The following is a 20,817-nucleotide window of genomic DNA, read 5'->3' as shown; positions in this document are numbered from 1 at the left end:
TACTTCAGATAAATGAGTTCATTATAACTTCAGTCGAAGATTAATTTTTTTTTTTACTAAAAATGAAGCTTCTCAGCAAACTTTATTTATATCAAATAAGGCTTCCCCTCCGGTCAGTCATTCTTACTACTCTGTACCTGCAAAAGATATCATGCATCAAATGATGAGTTCACGTAGCCTAGGGCAGTGCTTCTTGAATTTCAGCATGTACCAGGGCATCTTACTAAAATCTAGATTGTGTTTCAGTAGATGTGGGATGAGATCAGGGACTCTGCACTTCTAACAAGACTTTGGGTAGCACTAAAGCAGGGCTGGCAAACTTCATAAAGGGCCAATCAGTATTTTAAACTTGTGGGACATACAGTATCTGTTACAAACAGAGCTGACCCTTGTACAACATAGGGGTTAGGGATGCACCACACAGTCGAGAATCCACTTGTAACTTTTGACTCCTCCAAAACTTAACTACCAAGAGCCTACTGTTTACCAGAAGCCTTACCAATAACATAAGTAGTTGATTAATGCATATTTTGTACAGTGTTATATACTGTATTCTTACAGTAACGTAAGCTAAAAAAAAGGTTATTAGAATTATAAAAAAATTCATTTATAGTAACATACTGTATTTACTGAATAAAAATCCTAAATGGACCCATGCAGTTCAAGCCTGTGTGGTTCAAGAGTCAATGGTACTCAATTCTGTCACTAAAGCACAAAAGCAGCTGTAACAATATACAAATAAATGAATATGGCCGTATTCCGCTAAAACAACATCCAGTAGCCACAGACTGCCACACCCTGCCCTAGAATACAAAAATCAGCATATGAGGTCTCCTTTCTGCTTTCCCAGACAACTTACAGAAACTACCATCAGACTCAAGAAGTCATTCTTCTCTGGGTGCTCTCTGTATATTTGGAACACAATATCCTGATTCCTTCCTCATTCCCAGTGAGAACAGATTATTTATTTATAAAGCCCTCCTGGGAAGAGGACACAATTTGTTTTGTCTGTTTACATATATTTCAAAACATTTTAGACATAAAAGACACATAAAGAACAACATAGCAAACACCATGCACCTCCTCAGAAATCTTTCAACTAGGGGCAGATTCTCATTTAATGGTAACAGCAATACTGACAACAGCTGTCATCATAAAGGCTAGTGACTGGAGGAAAGCACTAAAGAAACACCGTTATAACCCAGCAAATCCTCCTTGACCAGGCCTGGTCTCTATGTGCTCAAGCATTCCCGGCTCACCAGAATGATGAGCCGCACAAGTTGGGTGTAGGTGCGCTCCCCACCCTTGCGGGTAATGATGTCCCACTTCTCGGGGGTGCAGACGATGATCTGAGTGGCACTGATCTCCTCCTTGCACAGCTGGTGGTCACCAGTCAGTTCTGCAACAGTGATGCCATAGGTCGCCAAGCGCTAGGTGGAAGAGAGGCACGTCAGGCAAGAATGTTTGAAGGCGGCTTTTATCTGGGAAGTCTGAACGTAGGGTACTAAAAGGAGGTATTGACACAACAGGGAACTATCAAATGAACTAGATCAATCACACAAACACATACTTCTAAAATAAACCCCCAAGTTTATACTCAGGCAAATGAAGCAAAAAACCTCTGGAACATCTGCACACTGATGGAGAAATGGAAACTTATAGATAAAAGGACCTATAATACCACCACTAGGTCTATTATCAATTATATCCTGTGAGTGTTTCATAAATTCTTCAGTAATGTACATGGATAACATGGATAACTTGGATTTCTCCAAGCAGAAAACTGCCTTGGAGACAGTAACAGAAAAATGCTACATCCACGCAAAAGTCCAAGACAGGCCCAGGACACTCTTGCTTCAGAAATACTCTGGACCTGGGTCAAGCTCCACGTTGAAGTGGAAGAGAAACACCATACAAGGCATTCCAGAGATGCCCCACTCCAGCAGTGATGCACTAGACCTGTTCCCGGTACCTTTCTACCCCCTTACCTTTCCGAAACTGCCCACCATCTCCTGCACCAGAGACCTCATAGGAGCGATATAGATGATCTTGAAGTCATCCACGTTGATAGTGCCATCCATGTTAATGTGTTTCCCTATCTCTCGAAGCATACACATCAGGGCCACGTTGGTCTTACCCGCACCCTAAGACAGAGTCAAGGATGAGAAGGCCTGTTTACCTGCCCTCACTTCTGCAGGCTTATCACCAAAACACACCAGAGCACCTCCTGAGATTTTTATCCTACCATTTAACATCTTTCCCATCAAACAAAAAAGAACTGGGGGAGGATTTGGATGAGGATGAACCACCTTGCCATCAAAAATATACAGGACTCCCCACAGGAGCAAAGCAGCCAGGGCAGTGCTTACAGTAGGGGCGCACAGCAGCAAATTCTCATCTGTCTCCAGGGCAGCACGGTAGAGTTTACTCTGGATCCGATTAAGCGTTTTGAAGCCCTCAAATCCAGCCTGGGCATACTTCGGCAGCTTCTCCACTGGAAGCAGTTGCTAGAAGGGAAGAAAAGCCACACATGTCACACTGGCAGCACCCTTGAGAAGGCTGTTTTGCAGGATGGCCAGGATTGCATTTCCTAGCACTCCCCCTGAGTAACTGTCCACCAAAGGCCAGACCAGAGATTCAATATTGTCCCCTGGGCTCAAAATCAAAACAGGAAACTCTGAAGCAACTTCTATTTCTGGGATAAACCGTCTATGACACAAGGCCACATTTTGGCCAATGGGTTGAAATCCATATTGGAAGGGAGCTAAGCAGCAACCTGAGACAAGCAATTCACTCACTTCTTCTGAACCAAAGGGCTTGGGCTTCAGAGCAGGCACGTGCACCTCTTCGTAGCCCTTGCGCTGGCGACGAAAGGACCCATCAGGGAGCTGACAACGTTTATTGGCCATAAAGTGGCTCCCCTGGGTAAAAACCAGGTCCTCCAAGTCCAGAACTTGGCGCGGAGCCAGTGCCTGGGAATAGGCGGAGGGAAGGAAAAAAAACAAAGTGAGGAAGGTGAACAAGTAAGATTTCCATCCAGCACAGCCTTGGAAATGACCCGATACTTACCTCTCCACCCTGATCCAGATCCATGGTTTCCAGGTCTGTGTCCATTCGGGACTGACGTACTCGCTCTCTCCGGGACCTTTCCTCCTGTGACAGGGAAAGATATAAAGCAACAATTGTTCACCACTGTAGGTTCTAGTCCCTTCAAATCCCTGCTTAACTAAGCCTGACTCACAGCTGCTGACCAGTAAGTCCCCAAACAGAAAGATGGCCCTTTATGTTCAGATACTTGCCATGGGGACCACCACAATGACGAAAGCAAATAGCTTTAGAGGGCAATGCACAGCGCAGGAATTTCAAAAGCAGACATTCAACAATTCAGCATCAAGGGCTAACCCTAAAGGTAGAAGTGTGGGTCCTGTGTTCAGCCAGCATATGTGTTCTGTCGCTGTGTTTCAGTAGATACCGTGGTTTATTGCGTAAACAAAGAGTGAATGGCCCATGGTGCTGGTGAAGACCACAGGAAGTCAACAGTCTCTTGTCCACACCAATGTGAATATGTGGATTCTAATCTATACCAGTGACAAACGTCAAAGAATTCAGAGAAATTACTTCTTCAACTCCCTCTTCTAATAGGAATTCAGCTCTACACTACAATCTTCTAACTAATGTCACTTTTCCGAATCAAACAGTCTAGCTCCTGAATCAGACAGATAAACCAATGCAGCCCTTACCCGGATCAGATCCTCCTTCTCGGTCTCATGGAGCTGGTAGAGGAACTTGGAGAGCTCTGGATCAGCTTCCATCTTGCCCATGATCCTTTCCTTTTCCGCTTCACTCTGTGCACTGGCCAGTAAGGTGCAGTATAAAACTGCCAAGAGCAAAAGGAAGAAAGGGATGGTGAAAAGAAGGGGATAAGGCAAAATCAAACTTCAACCTTGGGGGAGAAAGCAAATTAAAGAAGCACTGAAGCGATGAAAATTAACAGAGCCCTCCATCGTACACGCACACACACCACGTACATGCTCCAGAAAGGACCACTATATACTCACTCATCATCCTGTGCTGTCGCAACACTTTAATAAAATCGAAAGTGTTAAAACCAAGGAGCAGAACCAACTGGTTCTCACATTCCCGATCATCACTGGCTGTCTGCAGAGAGAAGGTAACACCATGATTAAGGATGCAGCCATCTGCTTCCATCCACTGTCCCATCTGCTGAGATACATACAATGAACACAAAGCAACATCGTGGCCATACCTTCAAAATCTCCAACACTTCATCTGCCTTCTTCTGTGACACAATGGCATCATCATAGAAGCGACTGAGCTGCCGCTGTAGCCAAAATGCATCAATATCCCGAGGATGCAAATCCTTCTTCTTGGAACTCATCAGTTCCCCCGAGGCTACAAGCTATAAAAGTAACCAGGCACTTAGCTCACACCATGCCTGTCTGCACCAACGGCTTTCTCATCATCCTGCAACAAAGTTCTGCCTGCCACCCAGAGCCTACCATCCTTTGAGGACTTTCCATAAGGGGAAAAAAAACAAAACAAAACTCTGCTATACGGAGTTCAAAGGTATACCAAACTAAGATTGCATCAACACATGCCTTTGGAAAGAAATGAGCGACTAAAATCTTAAGAAAATCAAGACACTGAATGTTTACTATGGCTCCTATAAAAGGGTAGCTTGGTAAGTAATATATAGCAGGACCTACATAGGAGAAACAAATGCTACACCCAGAAATCCCCCGACCTTGCAGCGACAGGCAAGAACAAACTGTACTTACATTAGCAGAAAGGGTGCAGCGCACCACAGCCTCATCCCCTTCCATGTCATCATCAGACGCCTCTTCTCGAACCTCCCCGTACACATCTTCATCACCTTCCTACAGAAACAGCCAACCCCAACTCATGATTTGGAGATAACCCTGGCATCACCACAGAACCTCTCCCATGAATCACTTAAAACTGGATCCATGGTTAGAGCAGTAGTTGGGGGTGGCGGGGGGAAGCAATAGCTTACTGGAGCCAGGGTCAGCCTTACTCCATAGCACATTTAACTGAATGACCTCATGACTCTTAAGTCCACTTGGCATGGATTCACTGGATGCTTCTACTCTCTTCTGCTTCTCCCCTTAGTTTTGTTACATTCCCTCCCTTATTTTTTTTGAGAGAGAGAGAGAGAGAGAGAGAGAGAGAGAGAGAGAGGAGAGAGAAAATCCCTAGAAGGCTCTGCACCACCAGCATGGAGCCCAATGTGGGCTCAAACTCATGAACCATGAGATCGTGACCTGAGCCAAAGTCAGAAACTTAAATGAGCCACCCAGGCGCCCCAAGAAATTCTGATTAGGTGGTAAATCTCAGTGGCTGCTGCATAACAAACATGTACAAAATATGCCCATGCTCTTGGGCAAATGTGCATTCTTTTAAAACTGGCAGGACACAGAACTGAAAAGTAGAAAATTATCATGATAGATTAAAACGGAGCAAATCACTGGTGTATGCCCTCAACGTAGGTCCACATTGTACTTTTTATCTTTTTGCTGATCCACTTATTTATTTTAAATTACTATATATTTACACTTATCAGTTTACATTTGCTTTATAAATCCCTAAAGACAACCACAGCAAATTCTTAGCAAAATAATATAATGCCTGAGTTCGACCCCATACAACAAACAACATAAAATTTATCTGGCTTAAGTTAGGGAGCTTCTTTACACCAGAAGTGGTCCCCTCTTAACCTTAACAATTTCAAAAAACAAGAATAGACTGGGTCCGTTTGCTTATCACTCAACTCACCTCCTCATCAGACTCAAACTGAACATTCACACCATATGTCTCATCAATGTTGTCATCTGTGATGATAAGGAATAAGAAAAAGAATAACAAATTGGTGAAATGAGGCACTGCGGAACTAATTCCTCCCCACCTGCCTGACTTGCCTGTCCTCAGCACAGATCTATAATCTCAGGACCCACAGACTAAGACACTTAAAATAAGAGAGCCATCTACACTGCCACCTCTGCGGTCTTCTCCAACCTGCCAATTCTGGATATAGCCCTGCACTGCCTGCTCAACCACCTGAGTGTACCAGGCCCCTGACCCCACACAGGCTCTGCCCAAGTTTTCCCCCAGGTTCTATGCAAAAGGGTCTTAAGAGTAAGGAATGGCTGCTGTAATCTAGGGATTCTGATTTATCAATCACAACTCCTCAAACACCAAAAAGGTTATGAGAACTCACTGACATGTTCAAAGGTTTTAATGACTGAGGCTAGAAGATCAAATTTAGAAGTCAAAAGCAATCATTTAATAAGACAAGGACATAAAAAACTCACTTACCCATATTCTGGATTTCCTTGTCTCCACCATAGTCTGTGATCTTTTTGCCCAAGTTCACTAGCACATGGTATCTGGTATCATCTGTCTGACCCAACAGCAGGTCAATCTCCTTTCTCCTTTCCTTGTCGCGAAGCTTTTCATTCTTTAGAACAGCTAGAACTTCATCAGCTGCCCCACAAAGGATATCACGTGGCTAGAGGTTAAAAAAAAAAAAATTAGAACAAGACCTAGAACGTCACTGATCAGCTCTATGTGACTACAGGATGCAAAGAGCCATGCTTCTTTAAAACTTGCCTACCAGATTCTGACTACTTGCATTATAGGCCACAACTGAAGGAAGACCCATCTGTTTTTAAAAAGATTAGGTAGTTGGTCTTAAGCAGGACCCAGATTCCATGACAGCCTGGCACATTTCTGCAGGTGGCAGAGGCGCTCCCCAGTGCTCCTCTAACCCACCAAACTTTTGGTAATTCTTTATCCTCACCAGAGCCTCTGAGATTCCAAGATCCCCTTAAACTAATCACACACATGCAATGGTGAAGAGCACAGATTCCAGATATAGAATACCCAGGCTCCTATGGTTGCCCTGCAAAATACTACCTCTGTCACATGGGAAAATTACTTAACTATTCTTTGCCTCATATCTCTCACCTGTAAAATGAAAAATAAATATTAATAGGACCCAATCATAAAGCTGATATGAGGACTGAAAAAGAGAAGACATGTAAAGTGCTATTCCACAACAGTAAATATTAGCCAGTTCCACAAACTATGGCCCACAGGAAGGAAAATTCACAATCAAGGTTATTCTGATGCTTCCCAGCTGCAACTCTCTCTCCAAAAACATGGCTTCACCCTCTGGCTTCCTCACCTGGTCCCCAAGGGCAGCCTGGATGAAGCTGAGCAGCACCTCATAGGTCTCCCGGGTCTCTTTAGTCTTGGGCTTATAGATGATACCCACCATCTCATCGATGCCCTCCGAGAGCAGAGTATAACCCTTCATCTTGTTAATGTCATGTCGGTCCTCATCACGCTTTCTCCGCCTAATGAACACATGATATTGAAGAGGCAGAACCTCCCCACAAAGGCAAAACTTCCTCTCCTCAGCTTCATGGCACACAGGTAACATTTAAAAACATGAATCTGTACCTCAACAAATGAGTCCCACTTGGCCATGTTTATGGGACACAGTAACAAGAAGGGAATCCTCTGTTATTCTCTCACTAGACACACTAAACATTGCAATGAGACAGGCTCTTCATTTATTTGAAAAAGGACAACCCTTTTTGGGTAGTTAGCATAAACAACACTATACAATTGAATTTCAACTTGCCACACCTCAGATACCTTTCCTTTTTCTAGCCAGAGAAACTGAGGATCCAGAGGAATCTACTACTATTGATTCTCAACAAATTCTAACAAACCTGGAAAGGGAGCCATACTCTGCAAGGTAAAGAAACAATGATGTATTTATTCCTTTCAAATATAACTAATCAAGGGGTGCCTGGCTGGCTCAGTTGGTAGAGCATGCAACTCATGAACTTGGGGTTGTGGGTTCGGGTCCCATGTTGCGTGTAACAGAGTACTCAAAAAATAAAATCTCTCTCTTTTTTTAAGTTTATTTATTGACAGAGAGAGAGAGGGAGAGAGAGAGAGAGAATTCCAAGCCAACTCCATGCTGTCAGCATGGAGCCTGATGTAGGGCTCCAACTCACGAAATCTTGAGATCATGACCTGAGCTGAAATTAAGAGTCAGAGGGTTGAGGCATCTGGGTGGCTCAGGCCATTAAGCATCTGACTTTGGCTCAGGTCATGATCTCCTGGTTTGTGAGTTAGGGCCCTGCCATCAGGCTCTATGCTGACAGCTCAGAGCCTGGAGCCTGCTTCAGATTCTGTGTCTCCCTCTCTCTCTGTCCCTACCCTGCTCACACTCTGTCTCTCGCTCACACTCTGTCTCTCGCTCTCTCTCAAAAGTGAACAAACATTGGGGCGCCTGGGTGGCTTAGTCGGTTGAGCGTCCAACTTTCGCTTAGGTCATGATCTCGCGGTTCGTGGGTTCGGGCCCCGCGTTGGGCTCTGTGCTGACTGCCGGCTCAGAGCCTGGAGCCTGTTTCGGAGTCTGTAGCTCCCTCTCTCTGACCCTCCCCTGCTCACGCTGTCTCTCTCTCTCTCTAGAAATAAATAAATCTCTCTAGAAATAAATAAATAAAAATATTTAAAATAAATAAATAAAATAAACAAACATTGGACCATGGGGGAGAAGAAAGGGGGAAATGGGGGAAAGGCAGAGAGGCAAACCATGAGAGACTCTTGAATGCTGAGAAAAAACAGGACTGATGGATGTGGGGAGGGAGGGGGGAGATGGGCACGGAGAGGGGCATTTGTGGGGATGGACACTGGCTATTATATGGAAACCAACTTGACAATAAACTATTCGTAAAAAAATAAAATAAAATATATGCTACTTAAAAAACACCAAAAAAAAACAAACATTAAAAAAAACTTAAAAAAAAAGTCAGAGTCTTAACCAACTGAGCCACCCAGGCACCCCAAAAATAAAATCTTACAAAACAAAAACAAATATAACTTATCAAAACTGGCCTCCAAATCATTGAAATTTCATCATTAAAAAGGAACAGAGATGATCAGGGATTTGAACACATAAAGATGAGGAGCACCTGTGTGGCTCAGTTGGCTGGGCGTCTGACTTCGGCTCAGGTCATGATCTCGTGGTTCATGAGTTTGAGCCCTGCACTGGGCTCCGAGCTGACAGTGCAGGGCCTGAAGCCTGCTTCAGATTCTATATCTCCCTCCCCTGCTCACAATCTGGCTCTGTCTCTCAAACATAAAGTTTAAAAAAAATTTTTTTAACATAAAGATGAAGTAAAGTTCAGTTATTTTTAAGGTTTGAAATATATCTCCCAGGGTGCCTGGGTGGCTCAGTGGATTAAGCGTCCAACTTCAGCTCAGGCCATGATCTCGCAGTTTGTGAGTTTGAGCCCCACATTGGGCTCTCTGCTATCAGTGTACAACCCACTTCAGATCCTGCCTCCCTTTCTCTCTGCTCCTCTCCCACACACACACACACACACACACACACTTTGTCTCTCAAAAATAAACAATAAAATATATGTGTGTGTATATATATCTATTTAATTACATTTATATTTATTTATATATATATACACGTATATACATACACGTGTATATATATATATATATTCCCCAAAAGGTTAAAAAAACAAAACACACAGACACAACCCAAAATGAAACAAAAAAAACCTGTCTTTCATACTATGGATGCTTGAACGTCAGTCTATAACAACAAAAGTAGGAAGTGGGTAACAGCAAAAGAAAGAAGTAATGGTAGGAAGTTCATAATGGAAGAAAGAGAGTTATGGAGACAGAGAACAGCAAGGGTCCTGAAAATACCGTGGAGAAAATTAAGATCTTTCTATGGACCAGAAACATATACGTTAAAAAAAAGTTCTAAAAGTTGTCTCACTTCAAGTATACTTATTGAGGCCAAAGACTCTTTTAACTCTCATGTTCTGTTTTTACCTTCACTAAGCTGTTCTAATGCCCCAATTCTCATCTTGCACCAAACATTTCAGCAAAAAAGTTGGTCAAATCTCAAGCAAAGACTTTGCATCTGAAGAAAAATCATTTTCTCCTTGGTACTCACTTGGCTCTTCTTTCCTCCTGCATCTGTGGTTTGGTCCGCTGAGCCTTATCTCCCATCCGGGTGCCCTCCAGCTTCCCCACCAGGGACAGCACCTCTCCTGTGGGTTCATCCCGGCGGGTCCGGTCAATGAGAGAGCGGTCAGCTTGAAGGACGAGATTCGAGTTCTGAAAAGATCACAATATTATCGAAGCTCGGACACCAGGAGGGCCACTTCTTGTACCACAGGAATGCAATTCTGATATCAAACTTAGCAAGAACTGAAGCAACTGAGTGCCGAAACGCACGGTCGGAATAGGTGGTTTTCCTTAAGATGAAAGAGCGATCAACTCAGTGGAACGATCCTTGTTCCTAATACTGCCCATAGTAATCCACCCCTGGGAAAAGTGCGGGGTTCGCTGGGTGGGGGATACCGAAGGGGGCGGGTACAGAGCTGAGGGAACAGGGAACAAACACTCCTAGCAGAATTCTTAGCCCATCACACCCGCCCTAGATCCTAGTGGGGCTATTCGTGTCGTCCTGCACCCCCACCTCAGCCCGGGTCTGATTTCCTCCCGGCTGTCGCGGTTCACCTGCAGGCCTTCGGACCTGCCTCCCGCCCCCCGCTGGGCTCGCTAGCCCGGGCCCTCCCCCGAGCCCACACGCACCGCCTTGTACTCGTACTGCAGGCTACGGGCGGTCACATCCGCCATGGCCGCGGCTGCCGGGGGTCTCTCAGAGCTTGGCTCCCCTCACCACACGTTCTGAGACGCCGTCGCTCTGCTCTCCCGTGCGGCCCCAACGACGCAGGACTGACGCACCCGACAGGCACGGAGACAGGCTCCTTTCCGCTTCCGGGTCGCGCGCCGGAAGTATGCGTGGGGCGTGTCTCCGGCGATAGCGCGCACTTACCCGTGGCCTTCTGGGTGGGGCCGACGCAACCCCTTGGGACTTAAGACACACCCCCTCCGCCCGCCCTCCCGTACTTCATAGGCTTCACCCCGCCTCCTTCCTAGGCTTCCAGCCTGGGGCTTCGGCCGTCGGCTTCCTCACATCAGAGCGAAACGTACGCCTGCCTAGTCCCCTATTCAAACCCACTTCTTCCTGATTCTGGATACTGTTTTGTAAGCTGTACTGGCAGGAGGGGGGATAATTAGCTGCTTTTCTGGTTGAGGAAACTGAAGAACCCAGCCAGCGGCTTAAGGTGCGGGAGGGGGCGCGCCTGGGTGGCTACGTCGGTTAGGCGTCGGACTTCGCGTGCTCAGGTCCTGATCTCACGTTCAGTTCGTGAGTTCCAGCCCCGCGTCGCGTTGGGCTCTATACTGACAGCTCAGTGCCTGGAGCCTACTTCAGATTCTGTATCTCTTTGTCTCTCTGCCCCTCACCTGCTAACGCTCTGTCCCTGTCTCAAAAATTAATAAACATTGGGGAAAAAAAACCCGTGTGTGTGTGAGTTCGGTATCTTACTTTGAGTTTCAATTATGTACTTAACAATTGAAAGAATTGTCCCCCACCCATCCCACCTAAAACCCATGCATGCCTACAAAACCCTCCTCCTGGGTCGGCTGGGGCCTTCTATTGCTCCTAAATGCTTGTCTCATTCCTTTGCAGAGCCCAAGGAACATTGGTGAAGGCTCCCTCTTGGCAGGACCAGCTCCTTGAAGACAGTGACTTAATTCCTTCCTTCAAGGGCAAAGCCCCTGGGCCGGGAGGCACCCCTGCCTTTCCCCAAGGAAACAGTTCTCCCTGTGGAATGGCAGCTAATAACTGAATGGTTACCTCACTTAGAGTCTGTTCACTTTTGAAAGAGGAATGAAAGGGAAGATGGGTATTAATCCACAGAATTTATCCTCTCTAGCAGTTCCCTGGGCCAAATTTGACCTGCAGGGATATTTTGTTTGGCTCTCTATTGGCTCCTTACCTAAAAATTGGGATAGTTCACGAAAAATCTGGACTTTTAGCATCTATGGAGAAATCAGAATACTGGCCACATGAGACCCACATTCCTACATGACCTACATGACCAGTACTAATCAGCAACTTGCTGCCCTTGGAGAATACGCATGCTCCCCCCGCTGCTCTGCATGAAGTTTGCAGCCCTGCCCACAGTCTTGTTTAACTAACCTGGCCTTCCAGGGGACAGTCAAGTCCTTGCAACAGCTCTGCTCCTTGGTGGCATTGTGACTTTGAGGTAGCTACCTGGTCTCTCTGGGTGAGCATCATTTTGTCATGCATAAATTGAGGCAATAAGGGGGGCCTGGGTGGCTCAGTCGGTTAAGCGTCCTTTGGCTGAGGTCATGATCTCACGGTTCCTGGGTTCGAGCCCTGGGTCAGGCTCTGTGCTGACAATTCAGAGCCTGGAGCCTGCTTCAGATTCTGTGTCTCCCTCTCCCTCTGTCCCTCCCCCACTCACGCTCTCTCTCTCTCTCTCTCTCTCTCAAAAATTAATAAACGTTTTAAAAATTGAGGCAATAAAACTTTCCTCATATGAGTGTTATGATTAAATTCGGTAGTGTTAAAAGCACCAGTGAGTTGGCTGACTCAAGGTGAGGTCTCACTGAAGGTTATTTAAATCTGAAATGTACCAGTAACTGCAATTAAAAAGACTAGTGTAGGGGCGCCTGGGTGGCTTAGTCGGTTAAGCGTCCGACTTTCGCTTAGGTCATGATCTCGCGGTTCGTGGGTTCGAGCCCTGCATCGGGCTCTGTGCTGACTGCCAGCTCAGAGCCTGGAGCCTGTTTCAGTCTGTGACTCCTTCTCTCTCTGACCCTCCCCTGCTCGCGCTGTCTCTCTCTCTGTCTCTCTCCTAGAAATAAATAAAACATTAAAAAAAATTAAAAAAAAAAAAAAAAAGACTAGTGTAAGGTACCAAAAAAGGAAAATTCTATATGCTCCCATACCTCCTCACCTTTCCCCCTTGACTAAAGCCCTCCACCACTGCCTCCTTGCAGACAGTCTCTCCTTTGCTCTCCTGCCCATCGCTCCCTTCCCTTGTGGTGTATTCAATCAACTTCCATCTCCTTAAAACAAAAATGAATGAATTAATTTTTTTAAAAGCCGAGTGCAGTCAGTGTCACAAGGGGGCGCTGTGGGAGATCCGAGAAGTCCCTTCTGATTGGGGAGACAGAATGAGCGACAGTCTGCAGCTGTCAAGGGTGGCTAGATTTCAGTAGGGATGGGGAGTGGGGGAGATTTCAAGGGAATACAGAAGCAGCAAAAGTATGAAGGCAGGAAGCCAGAGATATGTTCTAGGAACTGTTGAAAACAATTCAGATGAATGAAGGACAAATATAAAGAATGGAACAATGTAGTAATTTGGATAGATAATTCAGAATCTCTTGAAAAAATAATGTCATTGTAAAGAGTTTTCATTTTATTCTAGGAGACAATAAGAAGCTGTACAGATTTCTGGTTGAGGGGCGGGTTACGTTTGTTTTTACAGCTTTATAGCAGGTGTTTGATTGGAGGGACTAACATTTAGATTAAACAAAAAAAACCTACCATTTATCATGTGGCAAGCATTTGTAAAGTACCACTTTAGCATACACGATTCCATTGAAATCCCATAAAGCCCTATTAGATATATTTATTTCCCCCATTTTACCAATGAAGAAATTGAAAGCCAGGGAAGATAACTGACTTGCTTGGCCTCACCTGCCTCAAAGCCAGGCTGTCTCATTCCGGACCCTCTGCATAGGGGCTTCCTCACAGAGCTGGTTATGAGGAAGATGATTCTCACAGTACTAGGTAATGTGTAGGTGGGAGAGTGGGATGTAGGGGAGACCAGAGACAGGGATTACAGCTGGGAGGCTATTAAGGAAGGCAGAGGAAGAGGTTAAGTGTGCCTGATGGGCATACCACTGGCAAGGGTAATGGAGTGTTAGAAATGTGAGTGAAATTCAAAGACACTTGGTGATTGTCTTTGATATATCCAGGAAGCTGTTAGGTTGCCTGAACTCCTGGGTTGAGAAAGAGGAGTTGCTGGCTTGCCCAAAAGCTCCTGGTAACTTGTGTATTAGGTGGTGAGATGCCTCCTGACCCAGGATTGAACGTTCACATTATAGGGTTTGAGTGAGGCTAAATTAAATAACTCCAGTAAACACAGTGTCCTACGTGGAGAAGGGATTCAGTAAATTCCATGTGCCTAGAACATCAGTTCACCCAGAAATGCACACTTTGGAACTACTCCAGTCATTTACTTCTTCATCTAGCAAAGTTTTATTGTGTCCAATGTGCCAGGACTAGTTTCCAGGACAGTACCAGCAACAAGACAGATATTATATGCAGATGAACATAAGATTTAACCATGTAGTGACAAAATTTATTTTCTAATTAATTTACCTGCTGTACGTTTCTAAACAGGATTTGCTCCCTTTTCAGGCCTTAACCTTAGGAAGCAATGCCCTTGTATTAACCAAGAGGCAGTTTGATGTAGTGATTAAAAGCATGGACTCTTTTGTGGAAACTAATTTGACAATAAACTATTTGTAAAAAAAAAAAAAAAAGCATGGACTCTTTGTGCCAGACTGCTGGGGTTCAAATCCCATCATCACCCCTTACGAGCTGGGCAATCTTAGGCATCACGTGTGGAACGGAGATCGTTTTAGCTACTCCGTAGGCTTGTCGGGCACCTAGAACTACACTAGGAAATAGAAAGGGTCAAGTGTTGTCCAACGCAGCTGCATTTCTCAAAAGCCTTTATGAAGTAGTTTGTGTGTGGAAGCTGTTTGTGACTCGAGCACAAGCAAACGGTCTCATTCGTTGTCATATCCTTGCTTATTATAAATGGTCTTACCCGATGGCCCTGCCACCTAGCAAACTTGGTTCTGAGTGACTGCCAGCTCTTGTCCAGACTCTAGCCCCCATGTAGAAGATAACAGTTTGCCAGGACTAGGTGCATCCAGTAAGCAGGGCTGTAGGCTGGGTGGCTGTGCCAGAATGCTGGGGGTGTGGTGGGGGTGGGGGTGGCACATTGTTAGGCCAAGTATGTGACCTCACCAGGTGACTTATTTGCAGAGCTTCCTGAGAACTCATTTGATGTGCAGGTTGCTTGTTTAGAAATGAAATAGTGTCCTAACTATATATAAATGTAGGCTCCTTATAAAGGCAATCGTCGAAGGTCAAGGTGTGGCTCATACTGGTTCTGTGATCGATCCATTCCTAACGAGGCAGCTTCGTGGCTTGCAGCTTTGAGAACTGGCTTCTGCCACAGATGGAGGACAGACTCTCATAACAAGCTGAATCTCCTACTTGGACCAGGCAGTTCCTCTGTGAGGCTTTCTCCTCCCTACCAATCCATTCCTTCCAATTTCCATTGCACAATAGAGCTTTCTTTTAGAAGAATGAACAGGGGCACCTGGCTGGCTCAGTCAGAAGAGTGTGCAGCTCTTGATCTCAGCGTTGTGAATCCAAGCCCCACACTGGGTGTAGAGGATACTTAAATAAACTTAAAAAATGAATGAATGAGAAAAATGAATGAATGAATGAGAGGAATAAAGAGAGAACCAGATCATACCTACACTTCATCTTACTCCACTCCTGACCATCTTCCTCTCTGGGCCCTGATTTTCTTTCATCTTGGCAGCTCTAAGTCTGTGTCCATTAATCTCTCCAAGCCCCAGACTGCCGGTTGGGATGAAATCCAAACCCCAAGCTCCATTTTTTTTCCCTGAGGCACTGTGGCCTTCAGCACGGACACAGTACCTTCCGTGCCCTTGTGACTAGGCCTGGTATGAGGAGGATCACCAAGGGCCAGCCCATCTCGGGGACAGACACCAGCAGCTGAGGGCAGGCTGAGTGAAGGAGGCTTGGAATGCTAATTCCTGCCAGAGACCAATGTGCCACGGAAATCAGAAAAGAAAGCATACACCAGTGTGCCCATCCCCCTAGTACCTCAGAAGCCGCTTGGGGCTCTCCACCTGCTCCTCTACCTCTGTCCCCACCAGAGGTAACCACTTTCCTGACTTTTATAGTAGCCATTCTCTTGCTCTTCTTCATAGTCTTACTACTTATGTAGGATCTCTAAATAACGTATTGCTCAGTTTTAAGAAAATGAGTAGCAAGCACAACACCCCACCGTGCAAAGAAGGGGCAGTAGGGTCCCAAGAGACGGAGCAGCGGAAGGTCAGACAAAGCAGAATGTCTGCGTCAGAGGCTGGCCTCAGCTCTCCTGAGCATCTATGAGGCCACACCAGGCAGTGAGTGGGTGAGGCCACAAAGGAGGCCTGGAAGCACAGGGTTCAGGGCACCTGGGCATCTAGCAGGGACTTGGTATAGACTGCTTCCAGGAAGGGGTACATCTGAGGGTTGTTTTTGTCTTTTAAACATCGCATGGCCCAAACTCTGTCTTTATTCTACTCTCACAGTTGTTTGGTATTTTTAGCCAAATATAAAATTCTAGATTTGGAAACCATTTTCCTGCAGAATTTTGAAGGCATTGCTTTTTTATCTTCTTGGTTCTAGTGCCGCGCTGAGAAGTCTGACACCCTTCTTCCTGCCCCTGTGTGACCTATTTCTCTCCGGAAGTTGGTAGAACCCTCTGTCCCGAGTGCTCTGAAACTTTATGACAAGGTACCTTGGTGTGGGTTTATTGTCATCCATGTGTTAGACAATAAGTCTTGATCTGAAAACCCAGGTCCTCCAGCCGCAGGATATGGGTTTTATTAATTCTTTGGTAAGATTTCCTCCTCTCCATTTTCTCTGTTCTTTCTGGGCTCCCTAATTGTCATACGTGGGACCTACTTGGCGACCTTCCTAATCTCTCTCCATTCCTTTCCAACCACTGGCATTTACTCCACTTTAGGGAGATTGCTTCTGTTTTATCCTTCGGTCTTGATAGCACCTGCCACGCTGTACACCCCTCACTCCACACCTCTGCTCCCCTTGTCAGCCTGTAATACCTGCAGCAGGTCTCCACTCTTCAAAGGCAGATGGGCGCCATCTCGCCCTCAAGGCCTCCCTGGGCTTCACCTTCAGAGTCAGTTGAACATATATACCAGTATCTCACTGGAATAGGTGAACAAATATTATTAAAGCCTATTTCAAACAGAATCATTAAGGAAGGATTCTAGAATCCTTCGAGATGAGACCTACCCTGTGCCACCTCTGAGGTAATCATCCTGATGAAGTTTTGGGGTGATGGTGGGGTGGTCTGGAGCCAACAGCCAAGAAAGAGTTCTCAAAGACATCTTTGGTGCAAAAAAGTGATTTTGTTAAAGCACAGGGACAGGACCCATGAGCAAGAACAGCTGCACTGGGGTCGTGACGGGTAACTCATTATATACCCTCAGGTTGGGAGGGGGTCAGAGATAGAGTAAGTCTCTAAGGTATTTTGGGAGCAAGGTTTCCAGGACCTTGACGGGCTAGCTATTGCTAGGGAGATGCCATTTATTACCTTTTAGTAAAACCTCAGTCATGAGACCCTTCAGATCTTTATCTGGAGGCCATAGGCTTGGAGTATGACTGCCAACGTTATCTTGGGGGCAGTTGAGATAAAGGAAGTAGACTTACAATATCCTTGAGGTTGAATAATGTTAAGCCAAGGTTCTCTTTTGCCCCTTGCAAAGTGCCATTGTGGAGGCAGCTGACCTTCTAGAGGGAGGTCACTCTGCTGGTCTCAAGGACTTGTCAATGGGCTGAGGGCAGTAAGGGAACTTAATTTTTCCGTTGCCTTAGTTTCCCACATCACCATAGCAAGCACTTAAACCCCTTTCATTTGTTCTTGGGTAGCCAGGAGTGTCTGAGGAATATCACACACATTCCACCTGTGACGAGGTTGCCATTAGCCTGTATTTTGCCCTCAGCCTGCCCCACGCTCCCTCATCAGTCCCTCAGCTCCAAACCCACTCTCTATTCTGTGCCACTCTGCAGGCCCCATTTCTTTTGGTAGCCGCTCTCAGCCAGGTTATGCCAAGGGGAGGCACTTGAAAGAGACCGCAGGGCTGGAGAAAAAAGGACTCGCTCCTTCTTGTCCGCTTCCCGATCCGCCCAGTGGTGCTTCCTCACATCGGCAAGCGACCCACCGATCTTCCAGCACCCAGCACCAGCTTCACCAAGTCCCCCCTTAGACATCATTGTCAGTTGGGCAGCAATGCCTTCCTCGGGGCAGTTTCTGCTCTGCGGAGCCCTCTTTGAAATCTCTTTGATGTTTTCCTTTGTTCCTTTTGTTTTCCCAGCCCTGGGACTGCTGGTTGCTTCCAGCAGTTGCTAATTTAGATGCCCTATATTCCTAGTAAACAGTTCTTTGTAGTAAGTTCTTTTTTTTTTTTTTAAATACTTTTATTTATTTCTAGGAGAGAGAGAGAGAGAGAGTGTGAGCAGGGGAGGGTCAGAGAGAGAGGGAGATGCAGACTCTGAAATAGGCTCCAGCCTCTGAGCTAGCAGTCAGCACAGAGCCCGATGCGGGGCTCGAACCCACGAACCGCGAGATCATGACCTAAGCAAAAGTCGGACGCTTAACCGACTAAGCCACCCAGGTGCCCCTGTAGTAAGTTCTTTATTCTTGTTCTAGGTTTCTGTCTTCAGTCTGTCTGTAGACTGTTACAACTCTCATCTTTATCTTACAGAAACTTTATTTTACAGGTTACCGAGCCCCAGAGGGACACTTTTAAGGCAATATCCCAAATTCAGTGTCCCTATTCATCTGTAAGAACAGGAGATGGTTTCCCAAACAGGGTTTGCATTTTGGCAAAGTAGTAGTCTCGCGTGTTTTTCCCAAGGACACCCTCGCTGGTGAAGCTGAACACGTCAGCCTCAGTGGTTTCATCTCTCTTTTCCACACTGGCCACATTTCCTCCTGCCACAGGGGGACTTTCCACCACTAGGTCTTCAGGTGTCCACCCTCCTCCGTTGTTTTTGTGGCCTGATAGCACCTTTGATAGGAAGAGGGAGGGCACTCTGATGCCGTAGCATTTCCTTCCAGGGAATGGCTGTCTCTTTCTCTGGTTCTCCAGGATTTTTAATTCCTAAAGAACTGTGACCAGATGTCACTTTGGAAAACCCAGTTGTAAATGAATTCCACTCATCCTTATCCAGGAAAAACAATCTCTGATGTTAGGGAGAAGATTTCTGTTATGAAACAGGACTGTGCTCGGACTCAGATCTGGAACAGCTTGCTCCCAGTCTCCTGACAAGCAGGGAAATGTGGGAAACTGTTGTTATTTCCTTCCTGAGGAAGGAAAAAAACTTGTTTAGCAGAGTTCCAGAAGGAAACTTTCCAGCCAGCCGTCTGCAAAGGACAAAGGAAGTTTATCTTCATTGGAGATGCGACCACCCACAGTGGCTCCTCATAGTCTTAATTATCATTGCAGAGATGGGGCAAGGACATCATAAGCGAGGGACACTTAATTCAGAATGAACAGTGTTGAGATATCAACCCACTGAGAGAGGCACTACGTGGCCTATGAGAGATACGAATGCAATACTGTTCCATTTAACCTGACTAAAGGTTTTTTTTTCTGACTTGAGTTTGCTCACATGGAAATCTTACAAAGGTATGCAAATGAAATAGCCTTTTCTTCATAATTTTTTTTTTTTTTTTGAGAGAGAGAGACAGTATGAGTGAGGAAGTGGCAGGGATAAGAGATACAGAATCCGATACAGGCTCCAGGCTCTGAGCTGCCAGAACAGAGCCTAATATGGGGCTTGAACCCACGAATCACAAGATCATGACCTGAGCCAAAGTCAGACGCTTAACCGACTGAGCCACCCAGGCGCCCCATTTCATAAATCATCCTTATCAAAAAGAATAAAATGTGATGAATTCAGGACTGTTGGAAGACTCCAAGGCAGCTTAGTGTCTGCAGAGCCCCGAGGAGCACTTTGCTTCTCTAGTCCGATATGAGCAGTGCATCCGGTACACCTGATGTGCAGATGAGCAAACACAGGCTCTTCCCTGCTTTACTGAACAGAATCATCCCTGGGAAACAGGACAAGAGAGGAGTGTATGTGGGGTTGGCAGGTTGCACTCCCAGGAGTGAGAGCAGAGCAGGAGAGGCACCACTCATCTGCAGGGGAAAGGCGTGAGGGATCCTCCCTCAGCATCCCTGCCATTTCCTCTAAAGCATGTTCACAAGTCTACCCTCTTAATGTGGCAGAGCAGGTAACAATTTGGGAAGCACATCCTGGGGTGTGTGTTTGTGTGTTTTGCGTGATTTTCAGCTTAGAAGTAAATTCTGTATTATCAAGAGCTATTGTCAATATTATACCTCACTGCTTCCGATCTAACATCCAAGATCTCTCTTTACCCAGTGAGTGGTGACAGGGTGCTCTGGTAGAGATGGATGACCTGCCAAGGAGAGAATTATTTGGATCAACGCCTACAGGCAGAGCCTGTGATCTGAGCAGCATATGAAGTGGCTAAGAACAAAGGATCTAGAAGCACATTAGTTCAAGATCAGTCTCTGACAGCTGTCTGCCCTTAGGCAGGTTCCTTTACCTTCAAGTACCTATTTCTTCTCTATAAAATGGGAGTGATGAAAGTATGTTCCTCAAAGAGATGCTAAGAATGCTGAGTGAAGTAACCCACAGAAGGTAGCCACTTAACAAAGGTTAGCGATTTTTACCACCATCACTCTCCAGTAGAATTCATAGGCCCAATGGACCCAATCTGGAAATCTGAATCTCTGGCCAGTGGTTTCTCTCTCCTCTATTCTGCTACAAGACAAATCTCCTCAGCCCTTAAGTGTTTCCTGCCTTTACTGACATATGGGCACCTCATCTACTTAACAGGACTGCATCCCCCCTTAAGGGGAAGGACCAGCTCTAAAACTTACCTAGAAGATACTCAAATACTTTGTCAAGCA

At 45.8% G+C, this 20,817-nt stretch overlaps 1 protein-coding gene across 1 annotated transcript in view; it reads right to left on the bottom strand.

Moving 5' to 3' along the window:
* The window catches only part of SNRNP200 (small nuclear ribonucleoprotein U5 subunit 200), a 28,586-nt gene extending 17,756 nt beyond the window's left edge, over positions 1-10,830 (bottom strand). The window contains exons 1-14 of the mRNA XM_039231723.1: positions 10,684-10,830; positions 10,040-10,203; positions 7,226-7,397; positions 6,355-6,547; positions 5,815-5,870; positions 4,800-4,898; positions 4,268-4,420; positions 4,059-4,158; positions 3,741-3,877; positions 3,070-3,153; positions 2,799-2,972; positions 2,370-2,507; positions 1,989-2,144; positions 1,260-1,430 (exon numbers count right to left, since the gene is read on the bottom strand). Coding sequence (XP_039087654.1) covers positions 1,260-1,430; positions 1,989-2,144; positions 2,370-2,507; positions 2,799-2,972; positions 3,070-3,153; positions 3,741-3,877; positions 4,059-4,158; positions 4,268-4,420; positions 4,800-4,898; positions 5,815-5,870; positions 6,355-6,547; positions 7,226-7,397; positions 10,040-10,203; positions 10,684-10,728 — 1,842 coding nt within the window. The 5' untranslated portion in view covers positions 10,729-10,830. The remainder of the gene's footprint in view (positions 1-1,259; positions 1,431-1,988; positions 2,145-2,369; positions 2,508-2,798; positions 2,973-3,069; positions 3,154-3,740; positions 3,878-4,058; positions 4,159-4,267; positions 4,421-4,799; positions 4,899-5,814; positions 5,871-6,354; positions 6,548-7,225; positions 7,398-10,039; positions 10,204-10,683) is intronic.
* Positions 10,831-20,817: the final 9,987 nt, after the last annotated feature.

The sequence above is a fragment of the Hyaena hyaena genome, unplaced genomic scaffold (genome assembly GCF_003009895.1).
Source record: "Hyaena hyaena isolate Hyena2069 unplaced genomic scaffold, ASM300989v1 scaffold_57, whole genome shotgun sequence".
In the NCBI taxonomy this organism is placed as follows: Eukaryota; Metazoa; Chordata; class Mammalia; order Carnivora; family Hyaenidae; genus Hyaena; species Hyaena hyaena.
The sequence above is the reverse complement of the archived record's forward strand: the minus strand, read 5'-3'. Positions and strand labels throughout refer to the sequence as shown.